This window comes from Anolis carolinensis, unplaced genomic scaffold (genome assembly GCF_035594765.1).
Source record: "Anolis carolinensis isolate JA03-04 unplaced genomic scaffold, rAnoCar3.1.pri scaffold_7, whole genome shotgun sequence".
NCBI lineage: Eukaryota > Metazoa > Chordata > Lepidosauria > Squamata > Dactyloidae > Anolis > Anolis carolinensis.
This window is the reverse complement of record NW_026943818.1, coordinates 20977402-20995724: the sequence shown is the minus strand read 5'-3', so window position 1 is coordinate 20995724 and position 18323 is coordinate 20977402. Positions and strand designations below refer to the sequence as shown.

Here is an 18323-nt window from a genome sequence, read left to right as displayed (position 1 = left end):
CCCACCGTCGGCCGGCGTTGGCATCAGAGGCAAGTACCGCAGCCGGTCTTACAATATTCAGGGGCCCCTTCTCGTCTCACGGTAGTTGCCTCTGGCCCCCACCGCCGAGTTGGGACCGTCCCGCCAACGGGATCCGTCTCCGATCTCCTGGCCCGTCTTATTGTGGAATCACGTCGGGGTCACCAGAAAATGTAGCGGAAACCAGATTTCCCCTCTTCCCGGCTTCTCGTGTGTCTGTGCGGACGCAGTGGAAGTAGGAGACAGACAACTGGAGGTTTTTTCTTTTTCCCAAAGAAAGCAGTTTACTAAAAGTTTCCTGCAGCTGCAGAGGTTCATCCCACGCACAACTAGATGCTCAAAAGGGAGAACGCCGCAGACAGGGTCGAGTGTCTATTTATACAATTCAGTGGGTTCAGTTTACGACCGCCCACATATCAAACCATTGGTGCATATTTGTGGTGCAGTATTACATTTCATTACTTTCGTTTCTCTCAAAACACATGATTTCAGGGAAACCATGTGATAACCCATCGGCTGTGTTCCTGGCCTGCTCGTACCTCCTTATATGGCCATTTCCTCCTACCCCTTCATTCCTGCCTTAGTATAACATGAAGTTTTGGTGCTTAATTTGTAAAAACATAACCTAATTTTATGTTTAATAGGCTTTTCCTTAATCCCTCCTTATTATCCAAGATATTCGATCATCCAAGGTTCTGACGGCCCGTTTAGCTTGGATAAGTGAGACTCTACTGTAATTACAGAGTCAGTTGAAAACTATATAGAGCAAGCAAAAACTGTGAAAATAATTAAAACACTATGCATACAAATATTACAATAATAAATATAGATAAAAATAACACACCCTGGCTCGTTTCGAGATTTCCAAGAAATCTCCTGGTCTTAAAATATGCAATATGGAAGGAGGGAATATATTATAGGGAAGAGAATCAAATTCGGGGCGGCCCCTTTAAGAAACTCTCTGCTCTGGAAAGCGGAGGGGTGAGAGAACGCGGCCCCCTTTTGTCCCGCCCCACTCACCGTCGCCGGGCGTGCTTCCTGCTTCCGAGGCTATATAAAAGCCGCTTCCGGTGTCGTTGCCCGGCTCTTCTTTGGGACTCCTCCGAGGCCATCCAGCTCCAGCATGAGTTTCCCAGGTGCGTTGCCATCGGGACTCTGAGCATGTGCAGAGTGCTGCCCCTTTCCAATAGGCCTATTAGAAGAGGGGGGGATATGAAACAAAGCTCGGACCCAGCACCTGTTTGATCTGTAGTATGAATGCGGTGCAGACGAGGCCTTGCCTTGGGGGAGAGGCCCCAGAGCATGTGCAGAGGGCATCAAGAGGGATCGGTGGGGGCTCACCTTCTAGGCGGGAGCCCAGCCTTTCTTTCCCTCTGCCTCTCTCCTTGGTCCTGAATGGAGAAGGGTGCCAAGGAGTGTTTCTGAGCACGGACAGAGTTCCTTGGCCTGATCTGTATTGTTATTGGGTTGCTGGCCATGTTCCAGAAGCATTCTTTCCTGACGTTTCTCACACATCTATGGCAGAGGTTGTGAGGCCTGTTGGAAACTAGGCAAGTGGGGTTTATATATATCTTTAACCCCATACATATCTGTGGAATGTCCTCACAACCTCTGAGGATGCCTGCCATAGATGTGGGCAAAACGTCAGGAGAGAATGCTTCTGGAACATAGCAAAAATCATAGCAACACAATAACAATACAGATCAGGCAAAGGAACTCTGTTCACGCTCAGAAACCCCCTTTTTTCGTGTCAGGAGCGACTTGAGAAACTGCAAGTTGCTTCTGGAGTGAGAGAATTGGCCGTCTGCAAGGACGTTGCCCAGGGGACGCCCGGATGTTTTGATGTTTTTATCATCCTTGAGGGAGGCTTCTCTCATGTCCCCGGATGGAGCTGGAGCTGATAGAGGGAGCTCATCCGCGCTCTCCCCGGATTGGATTTGAACCTGGCAACCTTCAGGTCAGCAACCCAACCTTCAAGTCACAAGGCTTTAACCCACTACGCCACCGGAGGCTCCGATAGAAACCCCAATCATATCTGTGGAATGTCCTCACAACCTCTGAGGATGCCTGCCATAGATGTGGGCAAAACGTCAGGAGAGAATGCTTCTGGAACATGGCCAGGCAGCCTGGAAAACTCACAGCGATCCAGTGATTCCGGCCATGAAGGCCTTTGACAACACACTGTACAGTAGAGTCTCACTTATCCAAGCTAAACTCTACAAGATGGAATTAAGGATCTCATTACAGAGTTCAATCAATAAGAGTGGAGTGTGATAAAGTGCAGTAGTTCTGGCAACTAATAACTAACTGGAACTATTTATTCGAATGCACATTGAAATAACCATGTTTTAATATATCACGATATATTGAAAACATTGACTACAAAAATGCCTTGGATAATCCAGAACCTTGGATAAATATATATTTATCCAAGGCTGTTAGGAATTGTGGGAGTTGGAGTCCAAAACACCTGGAGGGCTGAGGTTTGCTCAGGCCTGTTCTACTTTATTCTCTTATTCTCTTTCTGGTTTCTCATTTGAACCTATTTCCTGGTCCTACATTCCTTCCATACCTTTTTATTAATAACCTGGTTTGATTCGAAAGGCGGATAGCGAATAAATTAAAATAGCAGGGCAGGTCTGTGCCTCTTCATCATTGAGAAGCAGCAGGTGCTAGTTTTGAAAGTCTTAATACTTTTTTATATTTAAATTCAAAGACACGGCCGAGTTAGTCTGGAATATCCATAGCCAAAGAGATCTGGCAGCACCTTGGAGCCTAAAAAAGATAGGCGCATGTCTACATTTAAAGCCCAAGCAGGCTGTGATTAGTTGTATGTCTGTTCCAGCTTACATAAAAATTCATCTTAAGAACAAACCTACAGAACCTATCTTGTTCATTACTTGGGGACGGTCTGTGAGTGATTTTTCAGGAGTGTCTCTTAACTTACTGTCTCCCTTTTTGCAATTTTGAGTGTCGCCAATTCAACTTTGTTTTTGAACAGGGTTAAGCCTGAAGAAAGTCGAAGCTTTCAACCTCAGCCTGAAAGCTGAGCCCCGGTACCACTTGGCCCAAAATGTGGCCACCTGTGCGGATCCGCTGGAGCTGTGCCTGGAGCGGAGCGTGGTGCAAGACACCCTCCAGGTGTTCCAACATGCCATACCTGCCGAGGGCAAACCCGTCACCAACCAGAAGAACTCGGGTAAGGAGGGGGATGCACCTCCTTACACCTGGCCAAGTCTTCGTAGTTATTTATTTATTTATTTCTAGCATTCATATCCTGTCCTTCTCAGGGCGGCCTTACAATTAGTAATCATTACATGCCAGGCAACATAATGTTTAAAACAATTACAGTTAAAACAATTAAACATTAATTAAAAACATCCATATATACATTTTAGACTGTATAGTTATTAAGGCTTTGGGTTCCAGTCCTGGAGAAAAGCAGGATACTATTACTACTGCTACTAGTAATAACATGAACCATCATAACAATAATAGCACATACATGAAAGGTAATCCCAGCTCTTCTGAAAAATTCAGCCATATCAGAGCACCTGATGAACCAACCTGTACACAGCATATTATCTGAGAACATAGAAATACTGGACCACTCGAACAACCACCAGGTGAGACTACATAGAGAGGCCATTGAAATCCACAGGCATATGGACAATTTCAACAGAAAGGAGGAAACCGTGAAAATGAACAAAATCTGGCTACCAGTATTAAAAAACTCTAAAATCAGGACAGTAAATAAAGAACAACACTCAGAAATCATAGAAATTCCAGACAGGAAACAATCAGGGCCAGCTAATTACCTCCCAACAAAGGATTCCCCCAGGCTGGAAGCAGCCAGGTTTTGAAACGGCAAGGCTATTCAATGCTAATCAAGGTGGTCAATTGCAACATTCACACTTGCCTCAAGCAGACAAGAGTTCTTTCTCCCACCTTGGACATTATTCCACAGATATATAAACCCCACTTGCCAATTTCCCAACAGATCTCACAACCTCTAAGGTTATTGATGTTTTAAAAGGTGCTTTTAGGATGTTTTTAAGATGATTTTTAAAGATGTTTTTAAATTGTTGATTTTAGCCGGTTCTTGTAAGCCGCCCCGAGCCCTAGGGGAGTGGCGGCATATAAGTTTGAAAAATAAATAAATAAATAAATAAATAAGGATGCCTGTCATAGATGTGGGTGAAACGTTAGGCGAGAATGCTTCTGGAACATGGCCTGATAGTCCGGAAAACTCACAGCAATCCAGTGATTCTGGCCATGAAAGCCTTCGACAACACATTGAAATACAGGCTGTACCCAAGTTATAAACATCCAATTTACAAATGACTCACAGTTAAGAACAGGGTGAGACAACAGGAAGTGAGAGAAATCTATCTCTAGCAAGGGAAATTTATTCCTGGAAGAGTTATCATGGGGAAAAGGTATCTCCACCAAAGTTTCATCAAGTATCATCCCTTCTTTCCACAACAAGCAAAATTTCCCAAAATCCAATGATCACAGGGACAGGAAGTGAGGCAAAATCCTCTGAACAGGGGCACAGACATCAAAACAAACGCCACAGGGGTGTTCAACCTTCCCTATGCTATTTAAAGCCAAAATCTCCTTATGCAAATATAGGTTTCCCAAAATCTGCAATCCCAAATGCTTCTGGTCCCCAGGATTTTGGATAAAGGTACTCAACCTGTGTATTATTGACAAAACAAGTATCATAAGATGAGTAATATATTTTAGGAAGGAGTTCTATCTAATGTGGATTGCGTATGTACATTCCAAGATCCAAAACACATCTGGTCCCAAGCATTTCGGATAAGGGATCCTCAACTTGTACAACTAAAATAAGAAAGCTTCTTGGTATATAAGTTAAAACATAATTAAGCCAGTGTGTGTTAAAAGCAGTTTTAAAAGCACATTTAGAATTTAAAATGCAATGAAATAGAAACACAATGCGCACACCCCATTAAAAGCTCTCTCTGTGCAATCTATCAAAACCCAAAGGCTTCCCTAGATAAAAGAGGTCTTTACCTGGTGGCGGAAGAACAACAGGGAGGGAGCTGACTGGACTTCCAAGAAAGGGAATTGCAGAATTTGGGATTGTGGCCGCTAGTCCTCAATGCACAACAACACCTTGGAGACTTCTTAGCTTGGATGTCTCCATTTCTCCTCTGCTTCTATTTTGATAGTTTGTTCTCTCTGTCTCTTTCTTCAGGCCGCTGCTGGATTTTCTCCTGCCTGAACGTGATGCGTCTTCCATTCATGAAGAAGCTCAACATCGAGGAGTTTGAGTTCAGCCAGGCCCATCTCTTCTTCTGGGATAAGGTTTGTGTGCATAAACCTTCCTTCTCCTGGCAAAGGCTGTTGTTGTTATTGGTGGTGCTGTGTGTCTGTGCCTTCAAGTTGGCTTATGGATTTCAGTGATCTACAAAAGTGGTTTTCCCAGTTCTTGGAAATAGATTCAATGGCACCTGGATTCCTTGGTGGTCTCTCATCCAATTCTTAATTAGGACTGGCTCTGCTTAGCCAGTCTAGTTCTTCTAGGAAGGATATTTCAGAGCCTGGGAACAGCTGCTAAGAAGGCCCTGTGAGGAGAGACTGTAAAATGTTATATCCAACAAAGTTGTATAAATTATCATCAGGTCTTATTTCACTGCTGCTTTTCACTTACACAATTTAGAATATAAACCGCAGCTTTATAGCTTTATTTCTACAACTGCAGATGGTGGGGAAAGAGGGCATGGGCGGCAAAGGGATTGTGGGGATCAGTGGCACTTCTCCCATAATGATAGCATTTGCTGATGGAGTGATACCTCTGGCAGAAGGAAGCAACTTCTCTGTACACCCTATAATTACTCTTTGGAACTTGCCGCCACAAGATTTGTGGTGATAGTTGTTAGCGGAGAAAGGGTTAGCCACAGGGGATTGGAAGGTTGACAGCTTCCAGAATCTGACAGGAACATTGAAACACAGAAAAGTGTTTGGAGAAAGCCTGCCTCTAAATCAAGGGCTTTTCAAGACAATTTGACACCCCCCACACATACATCTCTCTAAACCTTTCAATAATATCCCCCTATATGTTAAGGCAAAGCCTAACGGAGGCTCCACTAACTGGGCTTTGTGATTTGCCTACTTTTAATCCCAGGTGGAACGCTGTTACTATTTCCTGGATGCCTTTGTGAAGACAGCAAAGAATGAGCCTGTGGACAGCCGGCTGGTGCAGTTCTTGCTGGCCAATCCCTGCAACGATGGTGGACAATGGGATATGCTGGTCAACCTAATTGGTAAGAAGGCCAGCGGAGAAAAACCCTTTCTCTTCCTATGGTCTACGTTTGGTGGTAGTAGAAGAGAAAGAAGTAGAAGGCTCAAACTTCCAAAAGCGTAACCAATTTCGAATTGCTGCGAGAGACAGATGCAGAAGAAAAGCCGAACCTCAGGTTTTATTCAGCCCAATATGATTCAGCAAAGAAACTGTGTGTATTTTAGTTCAGGTTTGTTAGCACTGATTGATAAGGTTGTGCCAAGATTTCCAGCCATAACCTGAGATGCTGCCGGGATTAAACTCAGGCCTTTCAGCCAGCAATTACTATTCCCCTTTCTGATGCCAAAGGTAGAGAGAAGTAAATAGTTAGTTATGAGTGCCCTGCCTCGATCTTGTACAATATGTCCTTAATCTAAAATCAACGCAGATTGTGCTGGAGCAGAACGCTCTTTCCTTCCCTCGCTGATTTCCTTTGAACACTTGTTTCATTGCAGAGAAACACGGCGTCATTCCCAAGAAACTTTTCCCTGAATCATTCACTACCGAGGCTTCCAGACGGATGAATGAGATCCTGAGCTACAAGGTAATGGAGGCTGACAGGAATAGTGGGGAAATTTTTAATGTAGAGATTGTGGGATAGCCGCACTCCTGAAAACTAATACAGTAGAGTCTCACTTATTCAACTCTCACTTATCCAATGTTCTGGATTATCCAACACATTTTTGTAGTCAATGTTTTCAATATATCATGATATTTTGGTGCTAAATTCATAAATACAGTAATTACTACATAGCATTAATGTGTAATGAACTACTTTTTCTGTCAAATTTGTTGTATAACATGATGTTTTGGTGCTTAATTTGTAAAATCATAACCTTAATAGGCTTTTTCCTAATCTCTCCTTATTATCCAACATATTCGCTTATCCAACATTCCGCCAGCCCATTTATGTTGGATAAGTGAGACTCTACTGTAATCTCAAACTCAAATAACCTGGGCCAGGTACCCAAGCTAGTTCAAAAATAAAAGCGTTCGTCTTCAAAAAAGGCACTATTCAAGGCAGTCGTGATTTGTGGGGAGTGATTCCAGAGCTCTTTAGAATAACACGTGTCTCTTAACTTCTCTACTTTTCCAAACAGATGCGGGAGTATTGCCACCGGCTACGAAACATGGTGGAGACCGGATGTAATGAGGATGAGCTCTGTGCGGCCAAGGATGCCATGATAGAAGAGGTGGGGTGTAGATTTAGTGAAATCATAATAATAGTGCACATGACGTGAAACATTTACTGTCCATGAAGGGTGAGCTACTGTTGAAAGATATCAGTTTCCTCCTGTACATGGAGAACCTCTATATTCCATTGCCATGCCTTGCTGACTTGTTGAAATAATCATTTTGGGGTTTTAGTTTTAAAAGTTCTTTCTCTTTTGGTGGGATTTCTTGGTCCTGTGCTGACCAGGTATGTGAGCCAGAATGCCACGCCAGGGGGCGGCAAAGGCAATGCAAATGGCTTGGCCTTTTTGTGCCGTCGGATCATAGAATCATAGAATAGTAGAGTTGGAAGAGACCACATGGGCCATCTAGTCCAACCCCCTGCTAAGAAGCAGGAAATCGCATTCAAAGCACCCCCGACAGATGGCCATCCAGCCTCTGCTTAAAAGCCTCCAAGGAAGGAGCCTCCACCACAGCCCCGGGGAGAGAGTTCCACTGCCGAACAGCCTTTCTCACAGTGAGGAAGTTCTTCCTGATGTTCAGGTGGAATCTCCTTTCCTGTAGTTTGAAGCCATTGTTCCGTGTCCTAGTCTGCAGGGCAGCAGAAAACAAGCTTGCTCCCTCTTCCCTATGACTTCCCTTCACATATTTGTACATGGCTATCATGTCTCCTCTCAGCCTTCTCTTCTGCAGGCTAAACATGCCCAGCTCTTTAAGCCGCTCCTCATAGGGCTTGTTCTCCAGACCCTTAATCATTTTAGTCGCCCTCCTCTGGACGCTTTCCAGCTTGTCAACATCTCCCTTCAACTGTGGTGCCCAAAATTGGACACAGTATTCCAGGTGTGGTCTGACCAAGGCAGAATAGAGGGGGAGCATAACTTCCCTGGATCTAGACGCTATTCCCCTATTGATGCAGGCCAGAATCCCATTGGCTTTTTTAGCAGCCGCATCACATTGTTGGCTCATGTTTAACTTGTTGTCCACGAGGACTCCAAGGTCTTTTTCGCACACACTGCTGTCAAGCCAGGCGTCCCCCATTCTGTATCTTTGATTTCCATTTTTTCTGCCGAAGTGAATGGGGCATACCAAGTCCCTTGCCTTTTCTCTCCTTTCCTGTAATCTTGGGGAACGATCTGGTCCATTCCATGCCCCAGAGGCAAGTGAAGGAGCACTACATGCTTTGCTGACCTGGACAGTCCAGCTCATTCATTGCAGTTTATTATTTATTAGAAGTACATGTTCATCCTCTGTTTGCCAGGGCTCCCAAAACAATGTACGCTAAAACACTATTCAGGAAAAAAAACCCTGGTGATTGAAAGTTATACAGTTCGATCTAATCGGTTCAGCAAGGATGCACCAGTCCCTTGCTACTACACAGAAGGTCCTGTTTTATGTGCTCATTAGCCTGGCCTCTTGGGGTGATAAAATTAATCAATGATGCATCTATTCTACAGCAAACTTGCCCAACATAACAAACTTTAACTACTGATGGAATTTCTCGAGATTAACCTGGCATGATGTCAGTTGTAGTTCACCTACAACCTTATGCATTTTGTACAATTAAAACATTGACTTATTTCAAATAACCTGGGCAATGCTGGGTATCCAAGCTAGTAAGGTAAAGGTTTCCCCTGACGTTAAGTCCAGTCATGTCTGACTCTGGGGGTTGGTGCTCATCTCCATTTCTAAGCCAAAGAGCCGGCGTTGTCCGTAGACACCTCCAAGTTCATGTGGCCGGCATGACTGCATGGAGCACCGTTACCTCTATATATATTCTATATATATTCTAGTAATAGAATATAAATACACCAATATAGTATAGTGCAATGCAGCCTGCCTAGGAGGAATCAACCAAACAGCAAATCCAATTCAATTCACTCCACTCGGACCAGCTACTGTTTTCTCCTCCCAAACTTAGCTGTCAGTGCCATATTGCCTCATTCAATCTATCACAGTATAGACGTGTTTCAGTTTCCTTCACTCCCGTTCCTTGTCTCTCTTCCTTTTTAATGAGATTGCTATGCTGAAATGTTTTAATATAAAAATGATTACAGTCATGACCAGTTGAAGGTCAGAATTGGGGCCTGACTGGTTCAACTTGGTGTTTTTTTCCCTCCTGCCAGGTATTCAGAGTGGTCACCATCTGTCTGGGGAGCCCCCCAAAGACGTTCACTTGGGAGTATTATGACAAAGAGAAGAATTACCACAAAATCGGCCCCATCTCCCCACTGGACTTCTATAAGGAGCATGTCAAGCCCCTCTTTAACATGGAGAGCAAGGTTGGCCATTGCCATAAGTCAAAGTCAAGAACAATAGACCACTATGTTTAGTATAATGATGCAGTCGAAAGTGAAGAGGAATATCCCTCTCAAATATAGCCTTTCCCCTTTTTGACACACAGGTCTGCCTGGTAAATGACCCTCGGCCCAAGAATGAATACAACCGGCTCTACACCGTGGAGTATTTGGGGAACATGGTTGGTGGGAGGAAGACTCTCTACAACAACCAGCCTATCGATCTCCTAAAGAAAGTGGCGGCAGCATCCATTCGTGACGGAGAGGTGAGACCTTTTTGCCTGCTCTTCTCCTCCATCCCATAGTTCTCCCACTACCTTTGTCGTCAGGGCCGGTCTTGAGCTTGCGTCCCTCCTTCTCTCTCCTTAGGCAGTATGGTTCGGCTGTGACGTCGGGAAGCACTTCAACAGCAAACTGGGAATCAATGACATGAATATGTAAGTTGTGGGCAAACATTTTTTAAACTACAACTCCCAGAATCCCCCAATAACTCGAGGGTTCTGGGAGTTACAGTCCAAAAGGAAATTCCTCCCCATTACCCATGTTCTGACCAAGAGCAAAGAAAGTTTCTTGGTTTCATATACATTGTTGGGAGGCTCTCAACAAAGCCAACACGCTGGTTATAGCTAAAAACCCAATGAATCTGCAGTGCCAAAAGTTTGGTGTTTGGGAGATTTTCTAGATAAGGGAGTTGTAATCTGTAGTTTGAAAAGGGGAGCTGTTATTCAGCCCTGGTGCTGATCATTTCTTTTGTGCAACCTCTGTAGATTTAATCATGAGTTGCTCTTTGGTGTATCAGTCAAGACCATGAAAAAGGATGAACGCCTCATCTTTGGCGACTCCATGATGACTCACGCCATGGTCCTGACCGCCTTCAGCGAGGAGGTAAGTGTAAGAAGAGTTCATTCAGACAAAAGTTATGCTCAGCTATCTGTGAGTTCAAATAAAGAAATAACAAAAGGAACCTCAGCTAAACCCATAACACAGTTGAGAAGTGGCTTGTCTGAACATCTGGAGGCTCTTTATCCTCAAATTAAGCCTAGGAAGATTATTAAGTGTAATACCTCAGGACTGCCTTTTTTTTAAAAAAAAACAGTTGGCAGATCTACAACAATGTCTGGTAGAGGCAGGTATTAAATTGGGATTGTTTTTTTTAAAAATACCTGTTGTGCAAGCTGATTTTTCTTTTCTTTGCAAGACCTGCAATTTAATTTTCTTCCCCCGAAAGCGACATTTTAATCCTTGCCAACATTTGAGCCAATGTGAAGGTTGCTTGATCCGGTTGTAAGAGCTTGAATATAATTCCATGCAGAAATTCCACCGCCGGCTTGCCTGGTTTTGGACCTGAGCAAAGAAGCTTTGGCTGAACTAGAAATAATAATATTATTTATATTCCGCTTCATCTCCCAGGAGGGACTCAGAGCGGATTACAGTATACACATATAAAGCAAACATTGATGCCTAATTACACAGTGAACAACAGCAGCATACAATACACAGACAAAGGTAAAGGCCTTCCCTTTTTCATCTCCGGCATCTGGAAGCGATGCTCAACTTCTGTCTTGGAGAGGTGCTCTTGTTCCATTTTTGCATGCCGAGGAGCCTGTTGTTTGTAGACATTTCCGATCATGTTGCCGGAATGAGCCATGAGGCACCCTTTTACCTTCCCGCCAATGCAGTACCTATTGATCTACTCACAATGCATGTTAGAACTGCTAGGTTGGCAGGAGCTAGGGCTATCAGTCGGGAGCTCACCCCGCAGCCAGTGGTTTAACCCACTGCGTTACTGTGGCCCCTTTGCCATTGGTAGCTTCAAGATCCATTTGTAGCTTCAAGATCAAAATAGTAAGGGAAATGATGCCAGTTACCTGTCTAGATCCATCAGTTAGAAAACTTAACAAGAGTCTCAAACCTTTACCTTTTCTGATGACAGTTCCTAGAATCCTGCAATTAGGAGAGTTGTCTTCAGGACACTGGGAATTGGGAGTCCATAAGAGTAAACATTTGAAGTTTACTCCAAAATGTTTGCTTTTTTTAGGAAGACAAAGAGGGCTGCTTTGAAAAATGGCGTGTGGAGAACTCCTGGGGCGAAGAACGTGGAAATAAAGGTAAGATGTTCCTTAGATCCGGCGTTTACCTGCTGCAAAATATGGGCAAAGGCTTGGAAGAGGAGATCCAAGATTCGGGGTCCATAATGAACAAAGCATTCTCTGTGTGTCCTTTCAGCCAAAGGGTCTGTCATTGACACTGAGCTGAGTTTACTGTATCCATGTTCCTTTTAATTACCCCAGGGTCATAAGGCAGAGATTAGAAAAATCACAGGATGGAGGTTTATTGCAGAGCTAAAGGAGAAAGCCAGAAGGCAGCACACAAAGTCTGTCGCTAATTGCCTCGCATTCCTCATGCTCCTGATGTAATCGCATTTTTTGTAAGAAAAGTTCATTTGCCTTTCTGAAAAAAAACAACAACAACAGAAGTGATTTCTCTGTTGTTGCTTCTTTCAGAGCCAGAGAAGGAAGTAACTGGCCCAATGTAGCAGATGCAAAATAGATTCAAGTTCTAGGACTATGATTCTCATCACTTCTAGTCAGGGATTCTGGGAGTTATAGTCTACCATCATCCAGTTGGTTGCATGATTCCCACTGAGGCTGGGGAATCTACAACTTGTGTTGCTGAAGGCTTTCATGGCCAGAATCACTGGGTTGCTGTGAGTTTTCTGGGCTGTATGGCCATGTTCCAGAAGCATTCACTCCTGAGGTTTTGCCCACATCTATGGCAGGCATCCTCCAGATATTGGATCTAGAGCATCTTGGATAGAGGGCGATTAATAAGTAATTAAATGATGATGATGATGATGATGATTGTTGGTTTACAGCTCCTATCACCCTTGCTCTCGGCCATTTTAGCAGGAGCCAATGGGAGTAGAAGTTTACATTAAAATCTGGCCTTTTGCAAACCTCGGTTCTGGTAAAGATGGAATTTGCTTCTCCTCCTCAAATGCTGAACTTCTTTTGTTTGTTCTGGGCCGGAGAGTTGACGGATGTTCAAGACAAAGCTCATATTCTGTGGTTTGACGGTCAGAAGTTTAAAAAAATCCAATTTTCCCATCCTTCCATGCAGTGGCCTGGATGCTTCTTTGTATCCAATTTCAGCTTCCGATATGGTGTTAGTTGTTATGTGCTTTCAAGCCTTTCCTGAATTATAGTGACCCAAAGGTGAACCCATCATGGAGTTTTCTTGGCAAAATTGGTTCAGAGCATTCTTGTCTTTAAAGGGAATGGCTTACCCAAGACCATGCAGTAGATTTCCAGAGCCAAGCAGGAATCAAACCCTTGTCTCTTATAGTTATTGCCCCTTCAATCCATTATGCCACACTGGTGCTGTGGAGATATCCTAAATGCCTCTTCATTCCTGCTCTGTGTTAAAATACTGTAATGTGAAATCTCAGGGCGGCATAGACTTAAAATCCTATATGCGATGTCAACCAGTTTCAGGTAATTAAGATAGGATAATAGAGCATTAAATGGATCCCTTAAGATGCAACAGCAGAAAAGACAAATACAATTAAATCCATCTTCGGATTCCACCACTAAGCATGGAAAAGGCTGCCTTCCGGGTCAGCCCTCCCCTATTTATAGTTCTTGGTTTGCCGCCCCGTTTTATTAGAGTGCTAAAAATCCTGAGTTTTTGGAGTTGCCGTGGCAGTGCAAACACTCTCTCCCACACCGCTGACCCGGCACCCCTGCTGTTAACCACAAAAGAGGAGCCTGAACCACATCGGTTTAAAAATAGCTGGGCAAAAGACTCTCACCGGATTACAGGCATTCCTCTAAACTTCACCTCGTCCAGCTTGCTTTCTTGCCCGCAACAGCGTCCAAGCCTGAATCAATTCCTTCTTGCTTTGTATTACAATATCGAGAGATTAAGCCACGCATCTGTGAATGTGTTTCTGAAAAGGTGAAGCAAGTAAAATTCTAATCCTAATTTAATCTCTCCTTTTCCTTTCTCAAACCAGGCAAAAACATTATCTGGCTAATGCCTTGTTCTGTAAGGTAGGCCTGCACTCCAGGCAGGGGGTAACAGAAGAATGGAGATGATGGGAACTTTCCCAAGGTCTCTAAAACTTGCTTTCTGGAGGAGCACCTCCAGATAGGGTCCAGGTGAAACTGGGCATCATAAAGCCTTTCTAAGACCCCTCAAAACCTAGAAATGGCATAGCAGAAATAGAGCTATGGAGGCTTCTCACTTTGCAGCTCTGACCTCTCAGATAAGAATTCAGGGCAGCTTGGCTTCCAGGCAGCGGAGTGGCGGTCTGGCAACCCTGTTGTTAAGGAAGAGGTGAAAAATGAGGATGTTAGAGTTGGAACGGAGGCCTGGTGCGCAGAGTTTGAAATAACAAGCCCAGTGTGAAAGGGATGGCAGAGGACAGCCTGAAACAACAAAGGCGAGATTAGACTCAGTTTGCAGAGGGAGGTCTGACTTTCTTGGCCTGTCGTCCCAGATTGTGCTGAAAGCAAAGGCTGGGATCTATACAAGGATGCCTTCCATTGACCTCACCCTTCGCTGGTACATTTCCCATCTGAAAAGGGACTTGTTCTCACTGTAGGAAACTCCTCAGCACTTAGGATGGCCAGTTCAGGACCGTTCCAGACTCTGTGTTTCCAGGCATCAAATACCAATCACATTTGTTCACAGGTTGTCATTCAAACACACAGAAAAATAGATTTCTTTGTGTATTTTACGAATACACTAAAGATTCCGTTTGCAGATCAAGGTGGAAATAATTTTATCCTTTCCTACTCAGGGGTGCGGGATAGGGTAAGAGATATTTAAGCTAGACGAGAAGGGCCCACAGTGGTGCAGCAAGTTAAACCACTAAGCTGCAGAACTTGCTGATCAGAAAGTTGGCAGTTCGAATCCATGGGCAGGGTGAACTCCTGTTGCTAGTCCCAGCTTCTACCAACCTAGGTACTGCTTCAGCGCTCATGCAGTCATGCCGGACACATGATCTAGAAGGCGTCTACGGACAATACCGGATCTTTGGCTTAAAAATTGATATGAGCACCAACCCCCAGTCAGACTCGACTAGACTTAATGTCATGGGGAAACCTTTACCTTTACTTAGATGCTTCTAGTTAGGAAGTAGATGCTGGGCAGAGTAGAGGGTGAGCCCTGGCACAAAGTTAATCAAATAAATACATAGAACCCTCCAAATATTATTTGCAGATTGCAGCAATGAATCAGATAAACCTTCCTGATTTATAACAGATCTATGGGCTAAGCTTGAGGTTGGAAACAATCCTTTCTTCTTACCTGGAACCGTGGAGCCCCGGTGGTGCAAGGTTAAACCCTTGTCTGGCAGGACTGCTGACCAATAGGTTGGTGGTACGAATCTGGGGAGAGCAGGTGAGCTTCCTCTGTCAGCTCCAACTCCCCATGTGGGGACATGAAAGAAGTCTCCCATAGGATGGTAAACATCAAACATCCAGGCGTCCCCTGGGCAACTTCCTTGCAGATGGCTAATTCTCTCACACCAGAAACGACTTGCAGTTTCTCAAGTTGCTCCTGACACACAAAAACCTGGAAAATTTGAAACCTGGATAAAAAGTAGAGACTTGGATCCTGAGATCTTTGCAATCCTGTAGGTTTTATCAGGAAATTCAACAAAAAAATCCTGGGATTATCAAACTGCCTTTTGAGGTTTTGTTTACATGCACTGCAAACTACCTGCTTGAACTTTACCTTCTTTTCTTTATATTTTTTTTCATTGCTTGCTTGATTTTGGCTGATTATAAAGGGGTGGCCCCTGACCTCCAATGGTTGCCCATTCTGGTTCGAACTTCTGATTCCCTCGTTCCCAGGTTACCTCATCATGACGGATGAGTGGTTCTCGGAGTACGTCTACGAAGTGGTGGCGGACCGGAAACATGTGCCGGAAGAGGTCCTGGAAGTCATGCATCAGGAGCCCATCGTCCTGCCGGCCTGGGATCCCATGGGGGCACTGGCCAAGTGAACTTGGGAGGGGGAAGGAAGGGGGTCTGGTGGGAGGTCTCCTTCTGGTCAGCTTTGAAGCAACCGTAGTATGTGTATGTATATGTGAAGAGGGGAACCGGGAGCCAAAGTCCCTCTGCCAGGACATCGGCATAGAAGAGTGGGATTTCATACTTCTTTTGAAGGAACAGGGATGAAGCAACACCGCAACCTCGCACTGATTCACGTACGCTTTCCCTTTGTAGTACGGCCCACCTTCCTTTTTAGAAAAAAGAAATCCTTCTTTTAAATGCTTTCCCTAATTAACTTGTTTCTAAAACTCCTTCTGAGCAAACCTTGCATAGAAAAAGCGGAGCGTAAAGCTGAGATGACTAGCCGGTTCTTAGGATGACGATTTTCTCTGCTGTCAAATTTCTGAGATGGAATACGTGATGCGAAGAATAAGGAATCATTGTAGGGCTGATGCAGCCCCTTTCTTACCCATAAGCTTCAGTCTGTCGTGCTTTTTGTTTTTTCCAGCTGAGAAATGATTCAAAGTCATAGCCATAGGACCCCTTCCTTCTTCACCTCTCTCCCTGCACCCTTCAGTGAAGCTCAGCAGAACAACCTCTTAAATGGATTTGAGGCTCAATTCAAGAATGTCCAGTTCTTGCCTGAAATGTTTTTTAAAAGCAAAAAAATCCTGATAACTGCATTTTATCGGAATGCTGTTGACAACTTACATGGTGCTAATGAAGCGTTTGAATTAAATACATCTGGCTTGAATGAGCTTTTGTGTCCTGTTATCAATCCATAATTTGAAATGGGGAGAAATGCAAGCCATCTGTGCTTTGCCTGCTGATCTCCGAGCTTTGTTGAGCTCCTGAATATCGTGGCCCTCTTTCTCTGGGCACAGTCAAGCTTGCCAATGACTATAAGACAGATATCCTTTGAAACTCATGATAGGTAGGGAATTGGGTGCAGTAGCAGGTCAGTACATTTCCAGGAAAAACTCATAAAATTACAAGCGTTTGAAATATTCATCCATATTAGGATATTCCTGTCAAAGAGAGATTATTGTTGAGTTGAAAGTAAACCAAAGATCTCCAGTCAAACCTACGATTGTGTCAGAAGTGAATTGAGGATACAGCTATAATGTATTTTTTAAAAACCACAAACAAAATTAATACCTTGGCATTATACTAAATTTCTTTTGACCAAAAGCTGGTTACTTGGAGTGCTTCTGGTGTTGCTGTGAGAAGGTCCTCCATTGTGCTTGTGGCAGGGCTCAGGCTGCCCACGTATTTCGTTGTGCTGCAATGCTCCAGTGGGATTCCTCCCCAGGTAATTCTCAGGGTTCGAGATGCTTGTCTGTTCTTAAGATGAAAACCACACTTCTGTGTTTTAGATGGATTAGGAATCAGCTGGTTTTCCTTGTAATAGGCAGTAAGAGCACCTAAAGCTTTGGAGAGCTTCTGTTCAACCATTTCAAAGCTCCCGGCTTGAGTGGTGATCATCAGCATAGATGAAACTCTGTCCCTTTGACAGTGGCAGATCATCTGTGTAAATATTAAAAATGGATGGAACAAGCAGTCCCTTGAGGCAGCTAAACTTACTGTCAGGACAGGAAATCCACAATTAATGCACCCCAGATAGGTGTTTTAATACCTCCATCTCTGAGCAGCCCATGCCATCAAGACATTCCTGCAAAGGTTACCAAGAATATCATGTCATTTGAATACATTGTTCCATTGGTTTGCCCTTCTCTGGATACCTTCTGGTTAATCAATATCCTTCTTGAATTGTGATTCCACAAACTCCTAGATCCTTTTCACACTGAATGTTGTCAATGCCAGCTGCCACCTTTTGTATGTATGTTTGTGCATCTTGAGAGTTTTTTTTCCTTCCATTAATCGCTGCTGGATTCAATTTGTTAGTTTTGGCCTTGTTCTGCCATCTCCGACGGTCATTATAAGGTCAGACAGTGGGATTGAATGGCTTTCACTCCAAATTCCTCGGCAGCGCTGCCTAGCCAAACAAGGATGTGCCACAACCATTTAAATATGTCAAGGCTATATTTAACATCCTAGGCATTGTCTACATCCTGTTGCTCTTATTTTTCTAGGATTTTACAACTCAAATATTTTAACCCATTAAAATTTGAGGGACAAAATTTAATCCTTATCCCATTTCCAACTGGTGAATATTTTTCCATCCGAAATTATACTGAGAATCTACATATTCTGTTTTCCGTATCTGTTTTTGTGGGAAAAGCAAGATGTGTTTGGTATCCAAGCCTGCATTTTTCGGAAGACAGACCTGGGATCCAAGGAGTTATACGAGCATCTAAATTTCTTGGTATTTTGGATTTGGAAGCATTTCGAATTTCGAGAGAAAGGATGCTCAACCGGTGCTTATTAATGTTAAAAGTCTTCAGGACCTAAATAGCACAGTCCCATTATAAAACTCTAGATGGCGGCAGCAAACCCTCTCCTTGGAAGAAACGGGAACCAGCTAAGACTATAAGGGTGATGTGTGAGAAGGGAGACAAGGAAGAC

At 43.8% G+C, this 18323-nt stretch overlaps 1 protein-coding gene and 1 long non-coding RNA gene across 2 annotated transcripts; one reads left to right on the top strand and one right to left on the bottom strand.

The window, feature by feature from the left end:
* The first annotated feature begins 1024 nt into the window (after positions 1 to 1024).
* blmh (bleomycin hydrolase) lies at positions 1025 to 16555 on the top strand. Its single transcript, XM_003227178.3, has 12 exons — positions 1025 to 1154; positions 3020 to 3217; positions 5243 to 5352; positions 6173 to 6311; positions 6784 to 6872; positions 7429 to 7521; positions 9625 to 9780; positions 9903 to 10061; positions 10165 to 10232; positions 10563 to 10680; positions 11834 to 11903; positions 15657 to 16555. Exons 1-12 carry the CDS (start codon positions 1142 to 1144, stop codon positions 15806 to 15808), a joined length of 1365 nt encoding a protein of 454 aa, XP_003227226.1. The 5' UTR covers positions 1025 to 1141; the 3' UTR covers positions 15809 to 16555.
* On the bottom strand, positions 1111 to 10212 carry LOC134292965 (uncharacterized). Its single transcript, XR_010000045.1, has 3 exons — positions 10113 to 10212; positions 5059 to 5612; positions 1111 to 1210 (listed from the first exon to the last, which is right to left on the bottom strand). It is a non-coding gene; the product is annotated as an uncharacterized LOC134292965 (long non-coding RNA).
* Positions 16556 to 18323: the final 1768 nt, after the last annotated feature.

What these genes read in the sequence shown, in the direction of transcription:
- blmh (XM_003227178.3), top strand. An exon ending in ATCTCTTCTTCTGGGATAAG is followed by an intron (nt 5,353 to 6,172) that starts GTTTGTGTGCAT and finishes TTTTAATCCCAG; the next exon opens with GTGGAACGCTGTTACTATTT. An exon ending in ATGAGATCCTGAGCTACAAG is followed by an intron (nt 6,873 to 7,428) that starts GTAATGGAGGCT and finishes TTTTCCAAACAG; the next exon opens with ATGCGGGAGTATTGCCACCG.